The sequence below is a fragment of the Rhinoraja longicauda genome, chromosome 42 (genome assembly GCF_053455715.1).
Source record: "Rhinoraja longicauda isolate Sanriku21f chromosome 42, sRhiLon1.1, whole genome shotgun sequence".
Taxonomy (NCBI): domain Eukaryota; kingdom Metazoa; phylum Chordata; class Chondrichthyes; order Rajiformes; family Arhynchobatidae; genus Rhinoraja; species Rhinoraja longicauda.
In genome coordinates, this window is record NC_135994.1 from 10,679,827 (window position 1) to 10,699,222 (window position 19,396).

The window sequence follows — 19,396 nt, forward strand, 5'->3', positions numbered from 1 at the left end:
GCACCATTTAAAAGGGAAATAAACAGGCTTTCCAACGGTATAAGATTTATTGCCAAGAAGCATTGTTACAACAAAGAAATAATCTACCAAACACAAATTTCCTTACTTTTTGTGCTATGTTTAGTTGTATAATAGTTTCATTTGGTATATTTGTTTGTATTGTATTCTGGTGGTGGGTTCTGTTTTGTTTTATTGCATTGTAAATATTGTTTTTAAATAATTGAATACATTTTTTGATTAAAAAAAAAGCTGGCCATCCGCGAGTCACGGCGCCAGGTGGAAGAGGGCTCTGCCCGAGCTGGCTACCTGGCCCTTTTCCGGGATTACATCCGCGCCCCGGTTGTACTTGAGAGGGACTACACGCTGTCCACATACACCCTGGGGGATTTCCGGGACCGCTGGGCACTGCGTGGGGTGGAAATCATCCTCGATGTGGATTGTGATATAGTTATATAGTAGTTCATTTAGTATATTTGACTCGTATTATGGTGGTGGGTTTTGTTTTGTTTTATTGTATACAGTAAAATATTATTTTTAATAATTGATTAAATTATTTTTGGTTAATAAAAATAAAAAGCAAGGCTTGGCTTGTCTGGCGGTGAGGGGAGCACCGTCAGAACCTCACTACCAGCGCACGCTGCCCTTGCAACGGCTGCTATGGAGAGGAGACGGTTGCCCATCTCTTCGCAGAGTGTGGATTTGCAAAGAGAGTCTGGAGAGGTTTGCAAGCGTCCCTGTCACGATTTATTCCGTCACAGAGGACTCAATGATTTATGGACTGTACCCAGGGACGCATTCAGAGACGGACATCGAGTGCTGCTGGAAGCTCATCAACTCGGTGAAAGACACCATTGCCCTCGTGCAGGACAGACGGGTGGATGCCTGCCTGGTCAGCTTGGACCAGGAGAAGGCCTTCGACAGGATATCACACACGTACATGAGGGACGTGCTCTCCAAAATGGGCTTTGGGGAGGGAATCAGGAATTGGATCCAACTGTTCTACACCGATATCTGTAGTGCAGTGCAAATCAATGGGTGGGAATCAGACAGCTTCCCCGTCAGGTCTGGAGTCAGGCAGGGTTGCCCTCTCTCCCCTGTCTTGTTCGTCTGTTGTATTGAGCCCTTTGCCGAGTCCATCAGGAAGGATGTGAGCATAAGCGGAGTGACATTGCCAGGCAGTGGGGGTCAAAACCTCCCTGTACATGGACGATGTCGCCGTCTTCTGTTCGGATCCAGGGTCGGTCCACAGATTAATTAACGTCTGCGACCAGTTTGAGTCGGCAAAGGGAGCCAGGGTGAACCGCAGGAAGAGCGAGGCCATGCTCTTTGGCAACTGGCCCAACCGATCTTCCATCCCCTTCACCATCAAGTCTGACTTCTTGAAGGTGCTGGGCATCTGGTTCGGGGGGCCTGAGGCGTGTGACAAGAATTGGCTGGAGCGGATAGCCAAGGTGGGGAAGAAACTGGAGCTGTGGAAGCAGCGCTCCCTCTCTATAAAGGGGATAAATGTGGTCACCAGGTGTGAGGTGCTCTCGGGGCTGCTGTACAGCATATTCCTACACCTGTCAGCTGTATGAAAGGAACTGTCGAGCCCAAGTTGGTCTAATCAGCCACCTGCATATACATCGCAACACGATAGACTAGATGTCATGCAGTTTAATGTAGATAAGTGTGAGGTTATTCACTTTGGAAGTAAGAATAGAAAGGCAGATTATTATCTGAATGGTGTCAAGTTAGGAAGAGGGGATGTTCAACGAGATCTGGGTGTCCTAGTGCATCAGTCACTGAAAGGAAGCATGCAGGTACAGCAGGCAGTGAAGAAAGCCAATGGAATGTTGGCCTTCGTAACAAGAGGAGTTGAGTATAGGAGCAAAGAGGTCCTTCTACAGTTGTACCGGGCCCTGGTGAGACCGCACCTGGAGTACTGTGTGCAGTTTTGGTCTCCAAATTTGAGGAAGGATATTCTTGCTATTGAGGGCGTGCAGCGTAGGTTCACTAGGTTGATTCCCGGAATGGCGGGACTCGTATGTTGAAAGGCTGGAGCAATTAGGCTTGTATACACTGGAATTATAGAAGGATGAGGGGGGATCTTATTGAAACATATAAGATAATTAGGGGATTGGACACATTAGAGGCAGGAAACATGTTCCCAATGTTGGGGGAGTCCAGAACAAGGGGCCACAGTTTAAGAATAAGGGGTAGGCCATTTAGAACGGAGATGAGGAAGAACTTTTTCAGTCAGAGAGTGGTGAAGGTGTGGAATTCTCTGCCTCAGAAGGCAGTGGAGGCCAGTTCGTTGGATGCTTTCAAGAGAGAGCTGGATAGAGCTCTTAAGGATAGCGGAGTGAGGGGGTATGGGGAGAAGGCAGGAACGGGGTACTGATTGAGAATGATCAGCCATGATCGCATTGAATGGCGGTGCTGGCTCGAAGGGCTGAATGGCCTACTCCTGCACCTATTGTCTATTGTCTATTGTCTAAATTGAGAATGACTAATAAATAACATATCTTATTGTCACATGCTATCCAATCAGTGAAAAGACTAAACATGATTACAATCACGCCGTCCATAGTCTACAGACACAGGATAAAGGGTATAACGTTTAGTGCAAAATAGTCCAGTAAAGTCAAATTAAAGATAGATTGAAGGTCTCCAATTAAGTAGTTGAGAGCTCAGGAGTGCTTTCTAGTTGGTGAGAGGATGGTGCAGTTGCCTGATAACAGCTGCGAAGAAACTCTTTCACAATGGTGTGTATGTGTTATTCTCTTTGCAGCAAAGTATAAATTGATAGAGATTTTCCTGATAAATCAGCTGTTAATTACTTAATTGCAGCATTTAGATTTCATGTCAAGCTGTGGAAGTTAGTGTTCATTCCAATTTATGAGGCTCAACGTGCAATATTCTGTTTCTTATTTACAGGTTCATTAAATGGGGGAGGGACCTTTGCAGACGTGGCAGTGATCTAGGAATTACATTTTTCCAGCACTTTCTCTAATGATGATACAAAATATAAAAACAATTGTTAATTTCAGAAGAGTTCTAAGGCAATACTAACGGCTCCCTGTGCACCCAGAAGAGGAAGAGAACATGAGCTTGGGGTATAAATACATATAGTGATCAAAACTACTTTGTAGTTATACACCATGTGTAAGAAGGAACTGCAGATGCTGGTTTAACCCGAAGACAGACACAAAAAGCTGGAGTAACTCAGCGGGACAGGCAGCATCTCTGGCATCGAAATGCTGCCTGTCCAGCTGAGTTACTGCAGCTTTTTATGTCTATTTTGTAGCTATATACCACCTGTTTTAGGAGCAGCATGGGTTAGAGGTCAGATTGTCAATATTAGTGGCATCTTTCACAGCATGAGTACAGGTTATTCAAGGACATTTCTAAAATTGCTCTGCATGTGAATGAAAATACATTCAATGGTAACGTCCAAATGAGGACTTGAAAGGACTATGAGGAAAGAAGACTTCACAGCATGTGTACAGTTCTGGTAGCCACAGTACCGGAAGAATGTGGTAGCATTAGAAAGAGTGTGGAAGAGATTTACCAGGATATTGCTTGCATTGGAGGGCTTTACATATGAGGAGAAATTGGAGAGTCAGAATTTATTCGCACTTGTACACATGAGACTGAGGGGTCTTTTCCTCTTTTTTTTTATACCTCACTCGCATGCCTGAATGGGAAGGGGAATTAAAGTGTTTAGCAACCGGGAGATCAAGTATGTTCAGGCGGGCTGAGCGAAGGTGTTCCGTGAAACGATCGCTCAGTCTGCGTTTGGTCTCACCGATGTACAAGAATCCACATCTTGAACAACAGATACAGTAGATGAAGTTGGAGGAGGTGCAAGTAAACTTCTGCTTAACCTGAAAGGACTGTCAGGATCCCTGGACAAAGTTGAGGGAGGAGGTTTAGGGACATGTGTTGCATCTCCTGTGGTTACAGGGGAAGGTACCTGGGAAGGGGGTGGTTTGGTTGTGAAGGGATGAGTTAACTAGGGAGTTGCGGAGGGAACGGTCTCTGCGGAAGGCGGAAATGGGTGAAGGTGGGAAGATGTGACGAATGGTGGATCCCGTTGGAAATAAACTCACCTCTTCCCCGATAGTCCTTTCAAGTCCCCATTTGGACGTTATCATTGAATGTATTTTCATTCACATGCATAGACCTATTACTGGTGAAATGTTAGAAATGTCCTTGAATAACCTGACTAATACCAAACTGATACTTCAGCGGCCAACAGGGGGAACTTATCTGAGAAGTTTGCCAGTGTTTTTGATGTTTATCATTGTAATCATACTGATAAAATAACCTGGAGATCTGCACTGCAGGGTTTTTTTCCAGCAGGTTTCAGATTTTGTGAAAAAAATCCCCCCCTGATGTTTTACAAAAGTCCCCAAATGCGCGTATTTTACGAGTGTAAAGGCAGCAATACCGACAACAGCCAGCAGAGGGGGCATTATATGAGTTAGGTATAAAATACTCGAACAAGCTCATTTATTCATGACATAGAAGTCAGCCATTTAGCCCATCAATTCCATGTCGAATCATAGAGAAATCTCATTCTCATTCCCCCACTTATTTTCCTGTAAACTATTCTCTCATCTGCACCAATTGATATCCACTGATTCCCACTGATTCTCCTTCCACTCAACTACACTCAGGGCAATTTACAGCAGTCAATGAACCTACCAACCAGCATGTCTTTGGGAGGAGATCGGGGTTCCTGGAAGAAACCTGGAAACCTGTACAGACTGCACACAGACAGCACTAGAGATCAGAAACAAACTATGAACCAGCAGCACTAGCTGCAGAACTATGTGCCACCCCTATATTAAATAATAATAAAACAATGTGAACTTACATTGCGTCTATATGTGATCAGCCACCATTGGCGGGGCAATTAAATTCAGAGGGTGGGCAAGCGACCACAAATAGTCTCTTTGTGGTTTCTTTACTATTTGTAGCACAAATAGTGCCTGGCACAGGAATTTAAATTTGACTGGTTTTGGAGTAACATTTTGGAATATTGTGAGCCGTTTTGGGCCCCATATCTGAGGAAGGATGTGCTGGCTCTGGAGAGGGTCCAGAGGAGGGTTACCAGAATGATCCCTGGAATGATTGGGTTAACATATGATAAGCGTTTGACGGCACTGGGCCTGTACTCGCTGGAGTTTAGAAGGATGAAACTTACCGAATAGTGAAAAGCCTGGATAGAGTGGATGTGGAGAGGATGTTTCCACTAGTGGGAGAGTCTAGGACCACAGGGCACAGCCTCAGAATAAAAGGGCATACCTTTAGAAAGGAGATGAGGAGGAATTTCTTTAGTCAGAGGGTGGTGAATCTGTGGAATTCATTACCACACAAGGGTGTGGAGGCTTAGTCAATTGATATTTTGAAGGCAGAGATTGACAGATTCTTGATTAGTAAGTTTGTCAGAGGTAATGGGCTGAAGGCAGAAGAATGGAGTTAGGAGGGAGAGATAGATCAGCCATGATTGAATGGTGGAGGAGACTTGATGGGCTGAATGGCCTAATTTTGCTCCTGTCGCTCATCTTAATGTGCACTGTGATTCAAAATTACTTGGGAGCGAGGAAAGTGTAGTTAAAGTGCTGTTGAGGAAATGGTGCAGAATAGGTTGTATCAAATTTAGAGAATTCTGTTTGAAGAGAAGAGTACAATACAATATATTATGAAGAGCGCAAAATGGAAAGTGCTGGAGGAACAGCAGGTCAGGCAGCATCTGTGGAGGGAATGGACAGACTATGTTTCAGGTTGGACCATTCTTCAAACTGAAGAAGTTGCCTGACCCACTGAGTACCTCCAACACTTTGTTTTTTACTCAAGATTCTCGCATCTGCAGTCTCTTGTGTGTCCATGCTATGAAGTGATCCGGTCAGTAGCCATAACCTACTGCCAGGCTACAAAATATCATCATTAGTATAGTACAAATGCCTCTTTTTGGTTAGGAAATGAAAAGAGCAAACATAAGGGAAATGTCCATGTGAATTCGATGATATTAGAGAATTTAATCAGGATTTCCCCTGTGAGTCATCTCCTGTCCCTACAGTGACTAAATGCAGCAGATGCTACAGAAACTCCCTCTGCGTAGAGGCATTGCCCTTACATTACCAGATTACAGCATAACTGACTCCAACGGAATGGAAGTGGGATTGCATTGGCACCTTTTACACCTTGGTCCAAGGAATATCAAAGCTGTATTTTCTATACGACGACTCACTCTGCTTCTCCATTAATATACTCTAGGATATTTGTTGAGGTTGGACAGAAATTGACATTTTTGCATTATACTTAAACTAAAAGAAGGTGTACGCACCTGGTTCAGCCCAGGCTACATAAACATCCAGAAGGATTAGTAAAAGAGTGGATGAGTCCGTTGTGTGTTGACAGCCACATCTACATGGATGGAAAATGAGGTCCCCAGGAATCACCTATAATCCAAAGCCTCATAGCTGATCAGGTGTGACCTGGGTCAACACTGCCAGCCAGCCAGTGTGCATGGAGGAAGGTTGTTGCAGCTTTCATGATACCTCAATGGCCATAGGACTGACTTGACTTGGAATAGAAGGTACTCCAGGGCATCTAATTTGGAATGTTGAACTTCCCGCCTGATAAGAAGGGGGAAATGGAAGTGAATGTGAGATGTGTCCAGAGAAAAGAGTCTTTAGAAAGTTGAAGCCAAGGAAGAAATTGGAATGGACAAGATGCTTTAGGTTTTGGGTGAAACTACCGGAGAGCAGAGGATAATGACCTCTGCTCCCTGTGTTTCTCGTGGTTTCAATACCATATAACTGCTCTTTCTTCATACTCCTCGATGCCATTTGGGTCGCAAAATCTATCCACCTCATCCTTAAATACATTCAGCAACTTGGCCTCCACTGCGCCCTGTGGTATCCAGCCTGCTTCACCCTGTCAGATCTCTTCTCATTCTTCTAGGTTCTAGCGAATACAAGCCAAGTGGGCTCAGTCTTTCCTCTAATGACACTCCCGCCAACCCAGGAATCAGCTGCACACCCTCCGTGGCAAGTATATCCTTTCTGAGGTAAAGAGACCAATTCTGGACCTCATATACCAGGTGTGGTAAAATTGTCGCAACACAACCTTGCACCTGTATTAATGAATGTCAACAAACTAGTTGCCTTCTTAACCCCTTGCTGCATCTGCTGTTTGTTTTCATTGGCTACTGTACAAAAAGTACACTTTGGTCCCTTTGTACTTCACCATTTCCGAAACTGTCATCATTCTTTACTTTAAAGATACAGCATGGAAACAGGTCTTTCGACCCACCGAATCCGCACCGACCAGCGATCACCCCGTACACTAACCGATTAGCCTACACTAACCAGGGACAATTTTACAATTTTTACAATTTACTGAAGCTAATTAACCTATTTGGATATTGAGGTGTTTCATAGCCTGATGGATATCGGGTTGTAGGTTATATAGCACCTGTACAGAGAAAATCAAATACTAAAGTGCTTCAATGGAGTGTTCTCAAACAAATTTAGACACAGAGCCAAATTCGACATCATGGTAGATGGACAAAAACTTGTTCTGGCAGAGTTTGCAAGAATTTCTTAAAGGAAAAGGGAAACCCAGAGCCAGGGGCCTTGGCACCTGAAGGCCCTGCTGCTGATGGTGGAGCGGCTAGGTCTAGGGGTGACTGAGAGCAAGAGGATTGTGGATAGTTCTGAGGGGTGTAGGACTTTAGAGGGAGGTAGAAAGCCATGAAGGCATTGGAAAGTATGAGTTAGAATTTTAGCTCTGTTGAAAGGCCATCGTCCTGAAACGGTAACGCTGTTTGTCTCAAAAGGACGCAAAGTGCTGGAGTAACTCAGCGGGTCAGGCAGCATCTGTGGAGAACATGGATAGATGACGTTTCACAGAGTGCTGGAGTAACTCAGCGGGTCAGGCAGCATCTGTGGAGAACATGGATAGGTGACGTTTCACAGAGTGCTGGAGTAACTCAGTGGGTCAGGCAGCATCTGTGGAGAACATGGATTGGTGACGTTTCACAGAGTGCTGGAGTAACTCAGTGGGTCAGACAGCATCTGTGGAGAACATGGATAGGTGATGTTTCACAGAGTGCTGGGGTAACTCAACGGGTCAGGCAGCATCTGTGGAGAACATGGATAGGTGACGTTTTACAGAGTGCTGGAATAACTCAGCGGGTCAGGCAGCATCTCTGGAGAACATGGATAGGTGACGTTTCACAGAGTGCTGGAGTAACTCAGCTGGTCAATAGACAATAGGTGCAGGAGTAGGCCATTCGGCCCTTCGAGCCAGCACCACCATTCCATGTGATCATGGCTCATCATTCTCAATCAGTACCCCGTTCCTGCCTTCTCCCCATACTCCCTGACTCCGCTATCCTTAAGAGCTCTATCTAGCTCTCTCTTGAATGCATTCAGAGAATTGGCCTCCACTGCCTTCTGAGGCAGTGAATTCCACAGATTTATAACTCTCTGACTGAAAAAGCTTTTCCTCATTTCCGTTCTAAATTGCCTACCCCTTATTCTTAAACTGTGGCCCCTGGTTCTGGACTCTCCCAACATTGGGAACATGTTTCCTGCCTCTAACGTGTCCAACCCCTTAATAATCCTATATGTTTTGATAAGATCCCCTCTCATCCTTCTAAATTCCACTGTATACAAGCCTAACCGCTCCAGTCTTTCAATATATGACAGTCCTGCCATTCCGGGAATTAACCTAGTAAACCTACGCTGCACGCCCTCAATAGCAAGAATATCCTTCCTCAAACTTGGAGACCAAAACTGCACACAGTACTCCAGGTGCGGTCTCACTAGGGCCCTATACAACTGCAGAAGGGCCTCTTTGCTCCTATACTCAACTCCTCTTGTTATGAAGGCCAACATTCCATTGGCTTTCTTCACTGCCTGCTGTACCTGCATGCTTCCTTTCAGTGACTGATGCACTAGGGCACCCAGATCTCATTGTATGTCCCCTTTTCCTAAATTGACACCATTCAGATAATAATCTGCCTTCTTATTCTTACCACCAAAGTGGATAACCTCACACTTATCCACATTAAACTGCATCTGCCATGCATCCGCCCACTCATACAACCTGTCCAAGTCACCCTGCAACCTCATAGCATCTTCCTCACAGCTCACACTACCACCCAGCTTTGTATCATCTGCAAATTTGTTAATGGTACTTTTAATCCCTTCATCCAAGTCATTAATGTATATTGTAAATAGCTGCGGTCCCAGCACTGAGCCTTGCGGTACCCCACTAGTCACTGCCTGCCATTCTGAAAAGGACACATTTATCCCCACTCTTTGCTTTCTGTCTGTCAACCAATTTTCTATCCATGTCAGTACCCTACCTCCAATACCATGTGCTCTAATTTTGCCCACTAATCTCCTATGTGAGACCTAGTCGAAGGCTTTCTGAAAGTCGAGTTACATCACATCCACCAGCTCTCCCCTGTCAATTTTCCTAGTTACATCCTCAAAAAATTCCAGAAGATTAGTCAAGCATGATTTTCCCTTCGTAAATCCATGCTGACTCGGAACAATCCTGTTACTAATATCCAAATGCTCCGCAATTTTGTCTTTTATAATTGACTCCAGCATCTTCCCCACCACTGATGTCAGACTAACTGGTCTATAATATCCTGTTTTCTCTCTCCCTCCTTTCTTAAAAAGTGGGATAACATTAGCTGCCCTCCAATCCACAGGAACTGATCTTGAATCTATAGAACATTGGAAAATGATCACCAATGCGTCCACAATTTCTAGAGCCACCTCCTTAGGTACCCTGGGATGCAGACCATCAGGCCCTGGGGATTAATCAGCCTTCAGTCCCATCAGTCTACCCAACACCATTTCCTACCTAATGTGAATCGCCTTCAGTTCCTCCGTCACCCTAGGATCTCTGGCCACTAGAACATTTGGGAGATTGTTTGTATCTTCCTTAGTGAAGTCAGATCCAAAGTACCGGTTCAACTCGTCTGCCATTTCCTTGTTCCCCATAATAAATTCCCCTGCTTCTGACTTCAAGGGACCCACATTTGCCTTGACAATTTTTTTCCTCTTCACATACATAAAAAAGCTTTTACTATCCTCCTTTATATAATTGGCTAGTTTACCCACGTACCTCATCTTTTCTCCCCGTATTGCCTTTTTAGTTATCTTGCATCTCTGGCAGCATCTGTGGAGAACTTGGAAAGGTGATGTTGCACAGAGTGCTGGAGTAACTCAGCGGGTCAGGCAGCATCTGTGGAGAACATGGATAGGTGATGTTTCACAGAGTGCTGGAGTAACTCAGCGGGTCAGGCAGCATCTGTGGAGAACATGGAAAGGTGATGTTGCACAGAGTGCTGGAGTAACTCAGCGGGTCAGGCAGCATCTGTGGAGAACATGGATAGGTGACGTTTCACAGAGTGCTGGAGTAACTCAGCGGGTCAAGCAGCATCTGTGGAGAACATGGATAGGTGACGTTTCACAGAGTGCTGGGGTAACTCAACGGGTCAGGCAGCATCTGTGGAGAACATGGATAGGTGACGTTTTACAGAGTGCTGGAATAACTCAGCGGGTCAGGCAGCATCTCTGGAGAACATGGATAGGTGACGTTTCACAGAGTGCTGGAGTAACTCAGCTGGTCAATAGACAATAGGTGCAGGAGTAGGCCATTCGGCCCTTCGAGCCAGCACCACCATTCCATGTGATCATGGCTCATCATTCTCAATCATTACCCCGTTCCTGCCTTCTCCCCATACTCCCTGACTCCGCTATCCTTAAGAGCTCTATCTAGCTCTCTCTTGAATGCATTCAGAGAATTGGCCTCCACTGCCTTCTGAGGCAGTGAATTCCACAGATTTATAACTCTCTGACTGAAAAAGCTTTTCCTCATTTCCGTTCTAAATTGCCTACCCCTTATTCTTAAACTGTGGCCCCTGGTTCTGGACTCTCCCAACATTGGGAACATGTTTCCTGCCTCTAACGTGTCCAACCCCTTAATAATCCTATATGTTTTGATAAGATCCCCTCTCATCCTTCTAAATTCCACTGTATACAAGCCTAACCGCTCCAGTCTTTCAATATATGACAGTCCTGCCATTCCGGGAATTAACCTAGTAAACCTACGCTGCACGCCCTCAATAGCAAGAATATCCTTCCTCAAACTTGGAGACCAAAACTGCACACAGTACTCCAGGTGCGGTCTCACTAGGGCCCTATACAACTGCAGAAGGGCCTCTTTGCTCCTATACTCAACTCCTCTTGTTATGAAGGCCAACATTCCATTGGCTTTCTTCACTGCCTGCTGTACCTGCATGCTTCCTTTCAGTGACTGATGCACTAGGGCACCCAGATCTCATTGTATGTCCCCTTTTCCTAAATTGACACCATTCAGATAATAATCTGCCTTCTTATTCTTACCACCAAAGTGGATAACCTCACACTTATCCACATTAAACTGCATCTGCCATGCATCCGCCCACTCACACAACCTGTCCAAGTCACCCTGCAACCTCATAGCATCTTCCTCACAGCTCACACTACCACCCAGCTTTGTATCATCTGCAAATTTGTTAATGGTACTTTTAATCCCTTCATCCAAGTCATTAATGTATATTGTAAATAGCTGCGGTCCCAGCACTGAGCCTTGCGGTACCCCACTAGTCACTGCCTGCCATTCTGAAAAGGACACATTTATCCCCACTCTTTGCTTTCTGTCTGTCAACCAATTTTCTATCCATGTCAGTACCCTACCTCCAATACCATGTGCTCTAATTTTGCCCACTAATCTCCTATGTGAGACCTAGTCGAAGGCTTTCTGAAAGTCGAGTTACATCACATCCACCAGCTCTCCCCTGTCAATTTTCCTAGTTACATCCTCAAAAAATTCCAGAAGATTAGTCAAGCATGATTTTCCCTTCGTAAATCCATGCTGACTCGGAACAATCCTGTTACTAATATCCAAATGCTCCGCAATTTTGTCTTTTATAATTGACTCCAGCATCTTCCCCACCACTGATGTCAGACTAACTGGTCTATAATATCCTGTTTTCTCTCTCCCTCCTTTCTTAAAAAGTGGGATAACATTAGCTGCCCTCCAATCCACAGGAACTGATCTTGAATCTATAGAACATTGGAAAATGATCACCAATGCGTCCACAATTTCTAGAGCCACCTCCTTAGGTACCCCGGGATGCAGACCATCAGGCCCTGGGGATTAATCAGCCTTCAGTCCCATCAGTCTACCCAACACCATTTCCTACCTAATGTGAATCGCCTTCAGTTCCTCCGTCACCCTAGGATCTCTGGCCACTAGAACATTTGGGAGATTGTTTGTATCTTCCTTAGTGAAGTCAGATCCAAAGTACCGGTTCAACTCGTCTGCCATTTCCTTGTTCCCCATAATAAATTCCCCTGCTTCTGACTTCAAGGGACCCACATTTGCCTTGACAATTTTTTTCCTCTTCACATACATAAAAAAGCTTTTACTATCCTCCTTTATATAATTGGCTAGTTTACCCACGTACCTCATCTTTTCTCCCCGTATTGCCTTTTTAGTTATCTTGCATCTCTGGCAGCATCTGTGGAGAACTTGGAAAGGTGATGTTGCACAGAGTGCTGGAGTAACTCAGCGGGTCAGGCAGCATCTGTGGAGAACATGGAAAGGTGATGTTGCACAGAGTGCTGGAGTAACTCAGCGGGTCAGGCAGCATCTGTGGAGAACATGGATAGGTGACGTTTCACAGAGTGCTGGAGTAACTCAGCGGGTCAAGCAGCATCTGTGGAGAACATGGATAGGTGACGTTTCACAGAGTGCTGGAGTAACTCAGCGGGTCAGGCAGCATCTGTGGAGAACATGGATAGGTAACGTTTCGGGTAGGGACCCTACAGATGTTTGAGGTTTTGAGAATAAACGGAGCCGGAGACCAGTATTGAATCAGATAAGAAGTTTCGTTTTTGTTTGCTCAAATCAAGTATCCCGCATGAAGCCAATAGTTTATTTTTTAGTGCAGGGATGCCCTGCAGTGCTCCGGGCTTCCAGAGACCAACATGGCAGAGGTGAATAATATATCCTCTGTACAATGAGCGGAACTGCAGTTCCCAGTTAGTCGCACCGAACCCTCCTTCTCTTTGTCATCTGCGTGACTGACAGCGGGCGCGGGTCAATAGCAAAGGCCGCTGAGTTAGTGAATGGGCGCTCTCCCTCGTTGCTTTCAGCGGAGAAGCGAGAAGTGACACCGAACAATGAATGGGGCGAGAGAGTCCTTACTGCACGGCGAGTTAGACAGCCAGGCAAAACGCCGCTGAGATGATTCCTGCGGGGTAACTTCCAACTGTTGGAAACCGATTTCCTCTGAGGACGGCGAGGAAGGGTTAAAAAAAACTTTCGGTTTGGGAAACAAAATCTTTTGGCAAGTTTTCTACCCCACCGCCCCTCTCAGAAGAAAGCGATTGTACAAAGTTTTTGAAAAGTTTTGGGCAAACCGGACACTGCGGGAGATCAATTCTTGGGAGTCTCTCACCCCGTGGCCCCTCCCCGAGGGGGAATTAACACAAAAAAGGGGGGTTTAGTTTGTTTCTTTCGTATTGCCCCGGATGAGATGGGAAACACTGGAAGTCTGGATGTGCAGACGAATTTGAGTGCTCAAAGCATGCCGCTGAAATTGCCAATGCCCGAACAATGCGAACTGGAGGAGAGGTTTGCGATGGTTTTGGTAAGTCACCACTTTTCATCAGTTTCCTTCCCTGTCGGCGTCGGACTGAACAGTGCGCCAGTGGTCAGCCGTGTATTTTGCCCCCCGCGACCCTCGCATTTCCTCAGGGTCGGCGGAGAGTGAAACATGCCCGCTTCCTCAGACTCCAGTAACGGTCACCATTTTCTGGCGACTTAAAGGGAAAGGGACTCCAACAGGATGGTTGCACCTTATCGGGAGCCAATGCGGCGCTGTCACCCGCAGTATCCCGGGCTCCGCGGCTTCACGGGCGGCTGGGATGCGTGTACCTCACCCCTTCCACAGATGGCTGACAGTTTAGCTTCAGTCACGGGAGGCAGATGTTTGAAAGGAGAGGGAAACAAGCTATCCGCTCCCCGTGCGACTTGCTTCCTTCTCCAACTCAATCCCCCCACAACAAAAACAAAAAACACAGGGCAGTTTAATAACCGAGGGTCTTGGAGGAAAGAGTTTGGGTTGAACTGGAAGCAGCGTTTCTTCTTAAGTTTAATATTCTTGCTTTAAACAGTTATTGTCATGGTTAGAACGAAGGAGGGGGCTTGTTTTTTTTGTGTGGTGGGAAGGCACCACCAAGTGTAACAAGTCTGCAATCTGAGAGAGATAGATCCCTGGTCCCTTGTGAAATAAATCTCTACCCCACGCCCTCTCCCCTCGCTGTTGTAAGCGCTCAGTACTTCGGGGTCTCTCCGGATGTGGTTCTGCAGTTGGACACAATCTCAACTCAGTAACAAAGTGCTCACGGCCAGAGCTGTGCTGGGGGGCAAAACTGAGCGCAATAACAGATGGGAGATGAGTGGTATCAGTGTAGCAGCCAAGGCGAGTCGGATAACCTGCACCCGTTCTCTACTATTCTTTTGTTGATGTAAATCTGTTCATCTTCGGTAACAGTTGTTCGCTCGGCGTGTGTGTGGCGAGCGGTGAAGGTGCCTGGCTGGCGGTAGGGGGTTGGAGGTAATGAAATGAAGAGATTGCCATGGCCTCGGAAACATTAGACGTGTTTGTAAACTTCTCTCAGCCTGTTTGTTGCTGCCGCCCGGCGTCCCAACCTACACCCAGGCTAGTTCGCTTTCAGATAAAGTCCCCCAATCTTGCTTGCCATCCCATCTCTAGCATTCCCAACCTTGCAACTAACCACCATCACCCAAGTTCTTCAATTTTAAAATATAAGAAAATAGACCGCACATCTGGCAATCTGAAATAAAAAGGAAACAGCGGAAAACCTCAACAGGTCAGGCAGCAACCGTGGTGAGAGATACGGTTAATGTTCTCTAGTCGCGACCTTCTTTCTGGTCTCGTGTTCTTCCTCGAATTCACCATTGGTACCCGAGACCCTGATCTCTGGAATCCCCACCTTTAGTCTCTCTCATCTGTTTAAGATGCGTTGTAAAACCACCATAAAGTTTTCTCCTTTAGTTTGGTGTCGCTTTCTATCCAATTACGCGAGTTATGGGGAGAAGGCAGGAGAATGGGGTCAGGAGGGAGAGATAGATCAGCCGTGATTGAATGGCAGAGTAGACTTGAATGGCCTCATTCTGCTCCGATCACTTATGGCGTGTGAAGCACCCGGGACATTTTGCCATGTTGAAGGCATTAGATAAGTAAGTTATTGAGGGCAACGCTAGGGGTAACCGATGAGTAAGCCAGCCTTCCGCTTTCGGCTCCATGAGACCAGCAACCTTGCAGGATTTTACTGTGATTATTAAGTAACACAGATTGCTCGCCTGGGAACCGGCATGTACCAGATGGGCCAAATAACCTCTTTCTGCGTCATTCTAACTGAGTGAGAAAAATGCTACCGAGTGAATCTCCAGGTTTCTTCCTTCTCCCTCCTCCATCTCTCCCCTCCACCCCCCCCCCCCCCCCCACCCCCAAACTTGGCACTGAATGTGAAACAGCAATCATCTATGGGAAGGCCATACGTCATTCAACAACATTTAGGAATCTTTGGCTGATTTCCCCACTCCCCCCACCCCACCCTCTTAAAGTCTTGAGAAAGTGGAGAGATCCCGGCTCCGGGGGAGGGACCCAAGGCCTGGCATCTATCGTGTGGAGCTTTGAAAGCTTGATAATTACTAGGTGTGTGCAATTGTTTAGGGGCTATTTAACACGCTGTTCTTGGAGCAGATTTAATTTCTCACATTGAACAGAAGGCAGGAGTGGGATCTGATTCCTAGTCTGGATCTGCTGCTTTGTATGCTTTCAATGGCCCCACTTTACTCTGTGATGTCAGTGGTTTCATGTTGTTCAGCGGGCTGGCAGTTGTTTATTTAATACGAGCCTGCATTTGTACAGCACCTTAACCGTCCCGAAGTTGTGCCTGCCAAAGTCTAGTGCCAAGCTGCGGGCTAGGAAGCTGGGAGGTAGATTTCAAGAACCATCTGAATGGTGGAGAGGTTTTGAGAGAAACCCTCAGAGCCTGGGGACCTAAAGTTTCACTGTCAGCAGTGGACAGAAATGGGGGGCCTTCTAGCTGTGGGGCACAGTTGCAGGAACCCTGGTGTCATGACTGTTCTCATCAGTTATTGAGCTGTGGGGGGAGGAAAGAGCTTCACATCTTTCTCACTTATTCTGCCACAGAAGTAGACCCACTTCCTCCCCTCAACAACTTCTCCTTTGACTCCTCCCACTTCCTCCCCTCAACAACTTCTCCTTTGACTCCTCCCACTTCCTCCAAACCAGAGGCGTAGCTATGGGCACTCGCATGGGCCCTAGCTACGCCTGCCTCTTTGTCGGGTACGTCGAACAATCCCTGTTCCAGACGTACACTGGCCCCATCCCCGAACTCTACCTCCGCTACATCGACGACTGCATTGGTGCTACCTCTTGCACCCATGCAGAACTCACTGACTTTATACACTTCACCTCCAATTTCCATCCTGCCCTTAAATATACCTGGACTATCTCTGACATCTCCCTCCCGTTTCTAGACCTCACCATCTCCATCACAGGAGAAAAATTAGTGACGGACATTTATTACAAGCCCACCGACTCGCACAGCTATCTGGACTACACTTCTTCCCACCCGGTCCCCTGCAAAAAGTCTATCCCCTACTCCCAATTCCTCCGTCTACGCCGCATCTGTGCCCGGGATGAGGTGTTTCAGACTAGGGCTTCCGAGATGTCCTCGTTTTTCAGAAAACGGGGCTTCCCCTCCTCCATTATAGATGAGGCTCTCACTAGGGTCTCTTCTACATCCCGCAGCTCCGCTCTTGCTCCCCATCCCCCCACTCGCAACAAGGACAGGATCCCCCTCGTTCTCACCTTCCACCCCACCAGCCAGCGGATCCAACATATCATCCACCAACATTTCCGTCACCTACAACAGGACCCCACCACTGGCCATATCTTCCCATCCCCTCCCCTCTCTGCATTCCGCAGAGACCGTTCCCTCCGCAACTCCCTGGTCCACTCGTCCCTTCCTACCCAAACCACCCTAACCCCGGGCACTTTCCCTTGCAACCGCACGAGATGCAACACCTGTCCCTTTACCTCCCCCCTCAACTCCATCAAAGGACCCAAACATTCTTTCCAGGTGAGACAGAGGTTCACCTGCACCTCCTCCAACCTCATCTATTGCATCCGCTGCTCTAGATGTCAACTCATCTATATCGGCGAAACCAAGCGCAGGCTCGGCGATCGCTTCGCTGAACACCTGCGCTCGGTCCGCATTAACGCCACTGATCTCCCGGTGGCCCAGCACTTCAACTCCCCCTCCCATTCCCAGTCTGACCTCTCTGTCATGGGCCTCCTCCAGTGCCATAGTGAGGCCCGCCGGAAATTGGAGGAGCAGCACCTCATATTTCGCCTGGGCAGTTTGCGGCCCGGTGGTATGAACGTCAACTTCTCCAACTTCAGATAGCTCCTCTGTCCCTCCCTTCCCCTCCTCCTTCCCAGATCTCCCTCTATCTTCCTGTCTCCACCTATATCCTTCCTTTGTCCCACCCCCGACATCAGTCTGAAGAAGGGTCTCGACCCGAAACGTCACCCATTCCTTCTCTCCCGAGATGCTGCCTGACCTGCTGAGTTACTCCAGCATTTTGTGAATAAGTAGACAATTGGGTCTGTGTCAGTTCCCAGGGAGGCAATATAATCAGTCACATTCTTCCCAGAAGACCTGCAAACTATTTTCTCTCGCACACGCTCATCAGCGTCCCTTTAAATCTACTCACTGTCTCCAGAGGTTCAGTAGCACTGATCTCATAATTGAATCAGCAAGTTGTGGTTTACAGTCTTCCACCATGGAAGTCCAGACATCATCAGCGATAGATAGAGCTCTTAATGATAGCGGAATCTTTAAAAGATCTTTAAAATCTTTAATCTTTCTTTCTTTTCTTCTTTTTTCTTATTTGGGGTTAGTATAAGGGGGGGTGGGGGGAAGGGTGGGAGGGCTTGTTTTCTAAAAAGTTCTGTAAAAACAAATAAATAAATAAATAAATAAATGATAGAGGAGTCAAGGGGCATGGGGAGAAGGGAGGAACAGGGTACTGATTGTGGATGATCAGCCATGATCACGGTGAATGGCGGTGCTGGCTCGAAGGGCCAAATGGCCTATTGTATCCGCTGTTCCAGGTGTCAACGTCTCTACATCGGCGAGACCAAGCGCAGGCTCGGCAATCGTTTCGCTGAACACCTCTGCTCAGTCCGTCTCAACCAACCTGATCTCCCAGTGGCTCAGCTCTTCAACTCCCCCTCCCATTCCAAATCTGACCTTTCTGTCCTGGGCCTCCTCCAGTGCCATAGTGAGGCCCAGCGCAAATTGGAGGAACAGCACCTCATATTTCGCTTGGGCAGTTTACACCCCAGCGATTTGAACATTGACTTCTCCCACTTCAGGTAGTCCTTGCTTCCCCTCTCTATCCCCTCCCCATTCCCAGTTCTCCTACTAGTCTTCCTGTCTCTGACTACATCCTATCTTTGTCCCGCCTCCTCCCCTGACATCAGTCTGAAGAAGGGTTTCGACCCGAAACATCACCCATTCCTTCTCTCCTGAGATGCTGCCTGACCTGCTGAGTTACTGCAGCATTTTGTGTCTACCTGGCCTACACCTGAACCTATTGTCTATTGTCTATCCACACCAATGCTGCACCACAGCACTGTGAATGGACATGTAGACGAAACCTGCATGTTACAGAAGTGATTAAACATCCCATGACACCAGAGAAAAGCTGGCTAGTTCTCCCCAAAGTCCCTGCCAACATTTGTTCCCCCAAGCAGTTTGCATCACTAAACCATTTTACAGTCACGTTGCTTTTGTGGGAGCTTTCTGTGCCCGGGCAGCGCAGTGGCACAGAGCCGCTGCCTCACAGATCCATGGACCTAGTTTCAATCTTGACCTGGTGTGTCCTCCATGTGGAGTTTGCCTGTTCTCCCTGTGACCCTGTGGCTTTCCTCCCACAATCAAAAGGAGGTGTAGGGGTTAGTTGGGTCACCTAGTGTAAAATGCCCCCAGTGTGTAGGTGAACAGTGAAATCTAGGGAGACTGATGAGGATCAAGCAAATGAAGCAATAGGTTACAGAGTAAATTAGTAGGGGAATGGTATTGCTCCATGACCAAAGATACTAGAGGAGCAAGATAGACCACTCGACCCTAAAAACTGTAAAGGGACCAGAGAGGATAAGTTTGTTTCATGCTTTTGCAATAGCTGAGTTACTGTGATC

At 46.9% G+C, this 19,396-nt stretch overlaps 1 protein-coding gene across 1 annotated transcript in view; it reads left to right on the forward strand.

Annotated features, from left to right (window-relative positions):
* Positions 1-13,269: 13,269 nt before the first annotated feature.
* fmnl3 (formin-like 3) overlaps positions 13,270-19,396 on the forward strand; it is a 210,896-nt gene continuing 204,769 nt past the window's right edge. Inside the window, exon 1 of the mRNA XM_078431548.1 lies at positions 13,270-13,720. Coding sequence (XP_078287674.1) covers positions 13,607-13,720 — 114 coding nt within the window. The 5' untranslated portion in view covers positions 13,270-13,606. The remainder of the gene's footprint in view (positions 13,721-19,396) is intronic.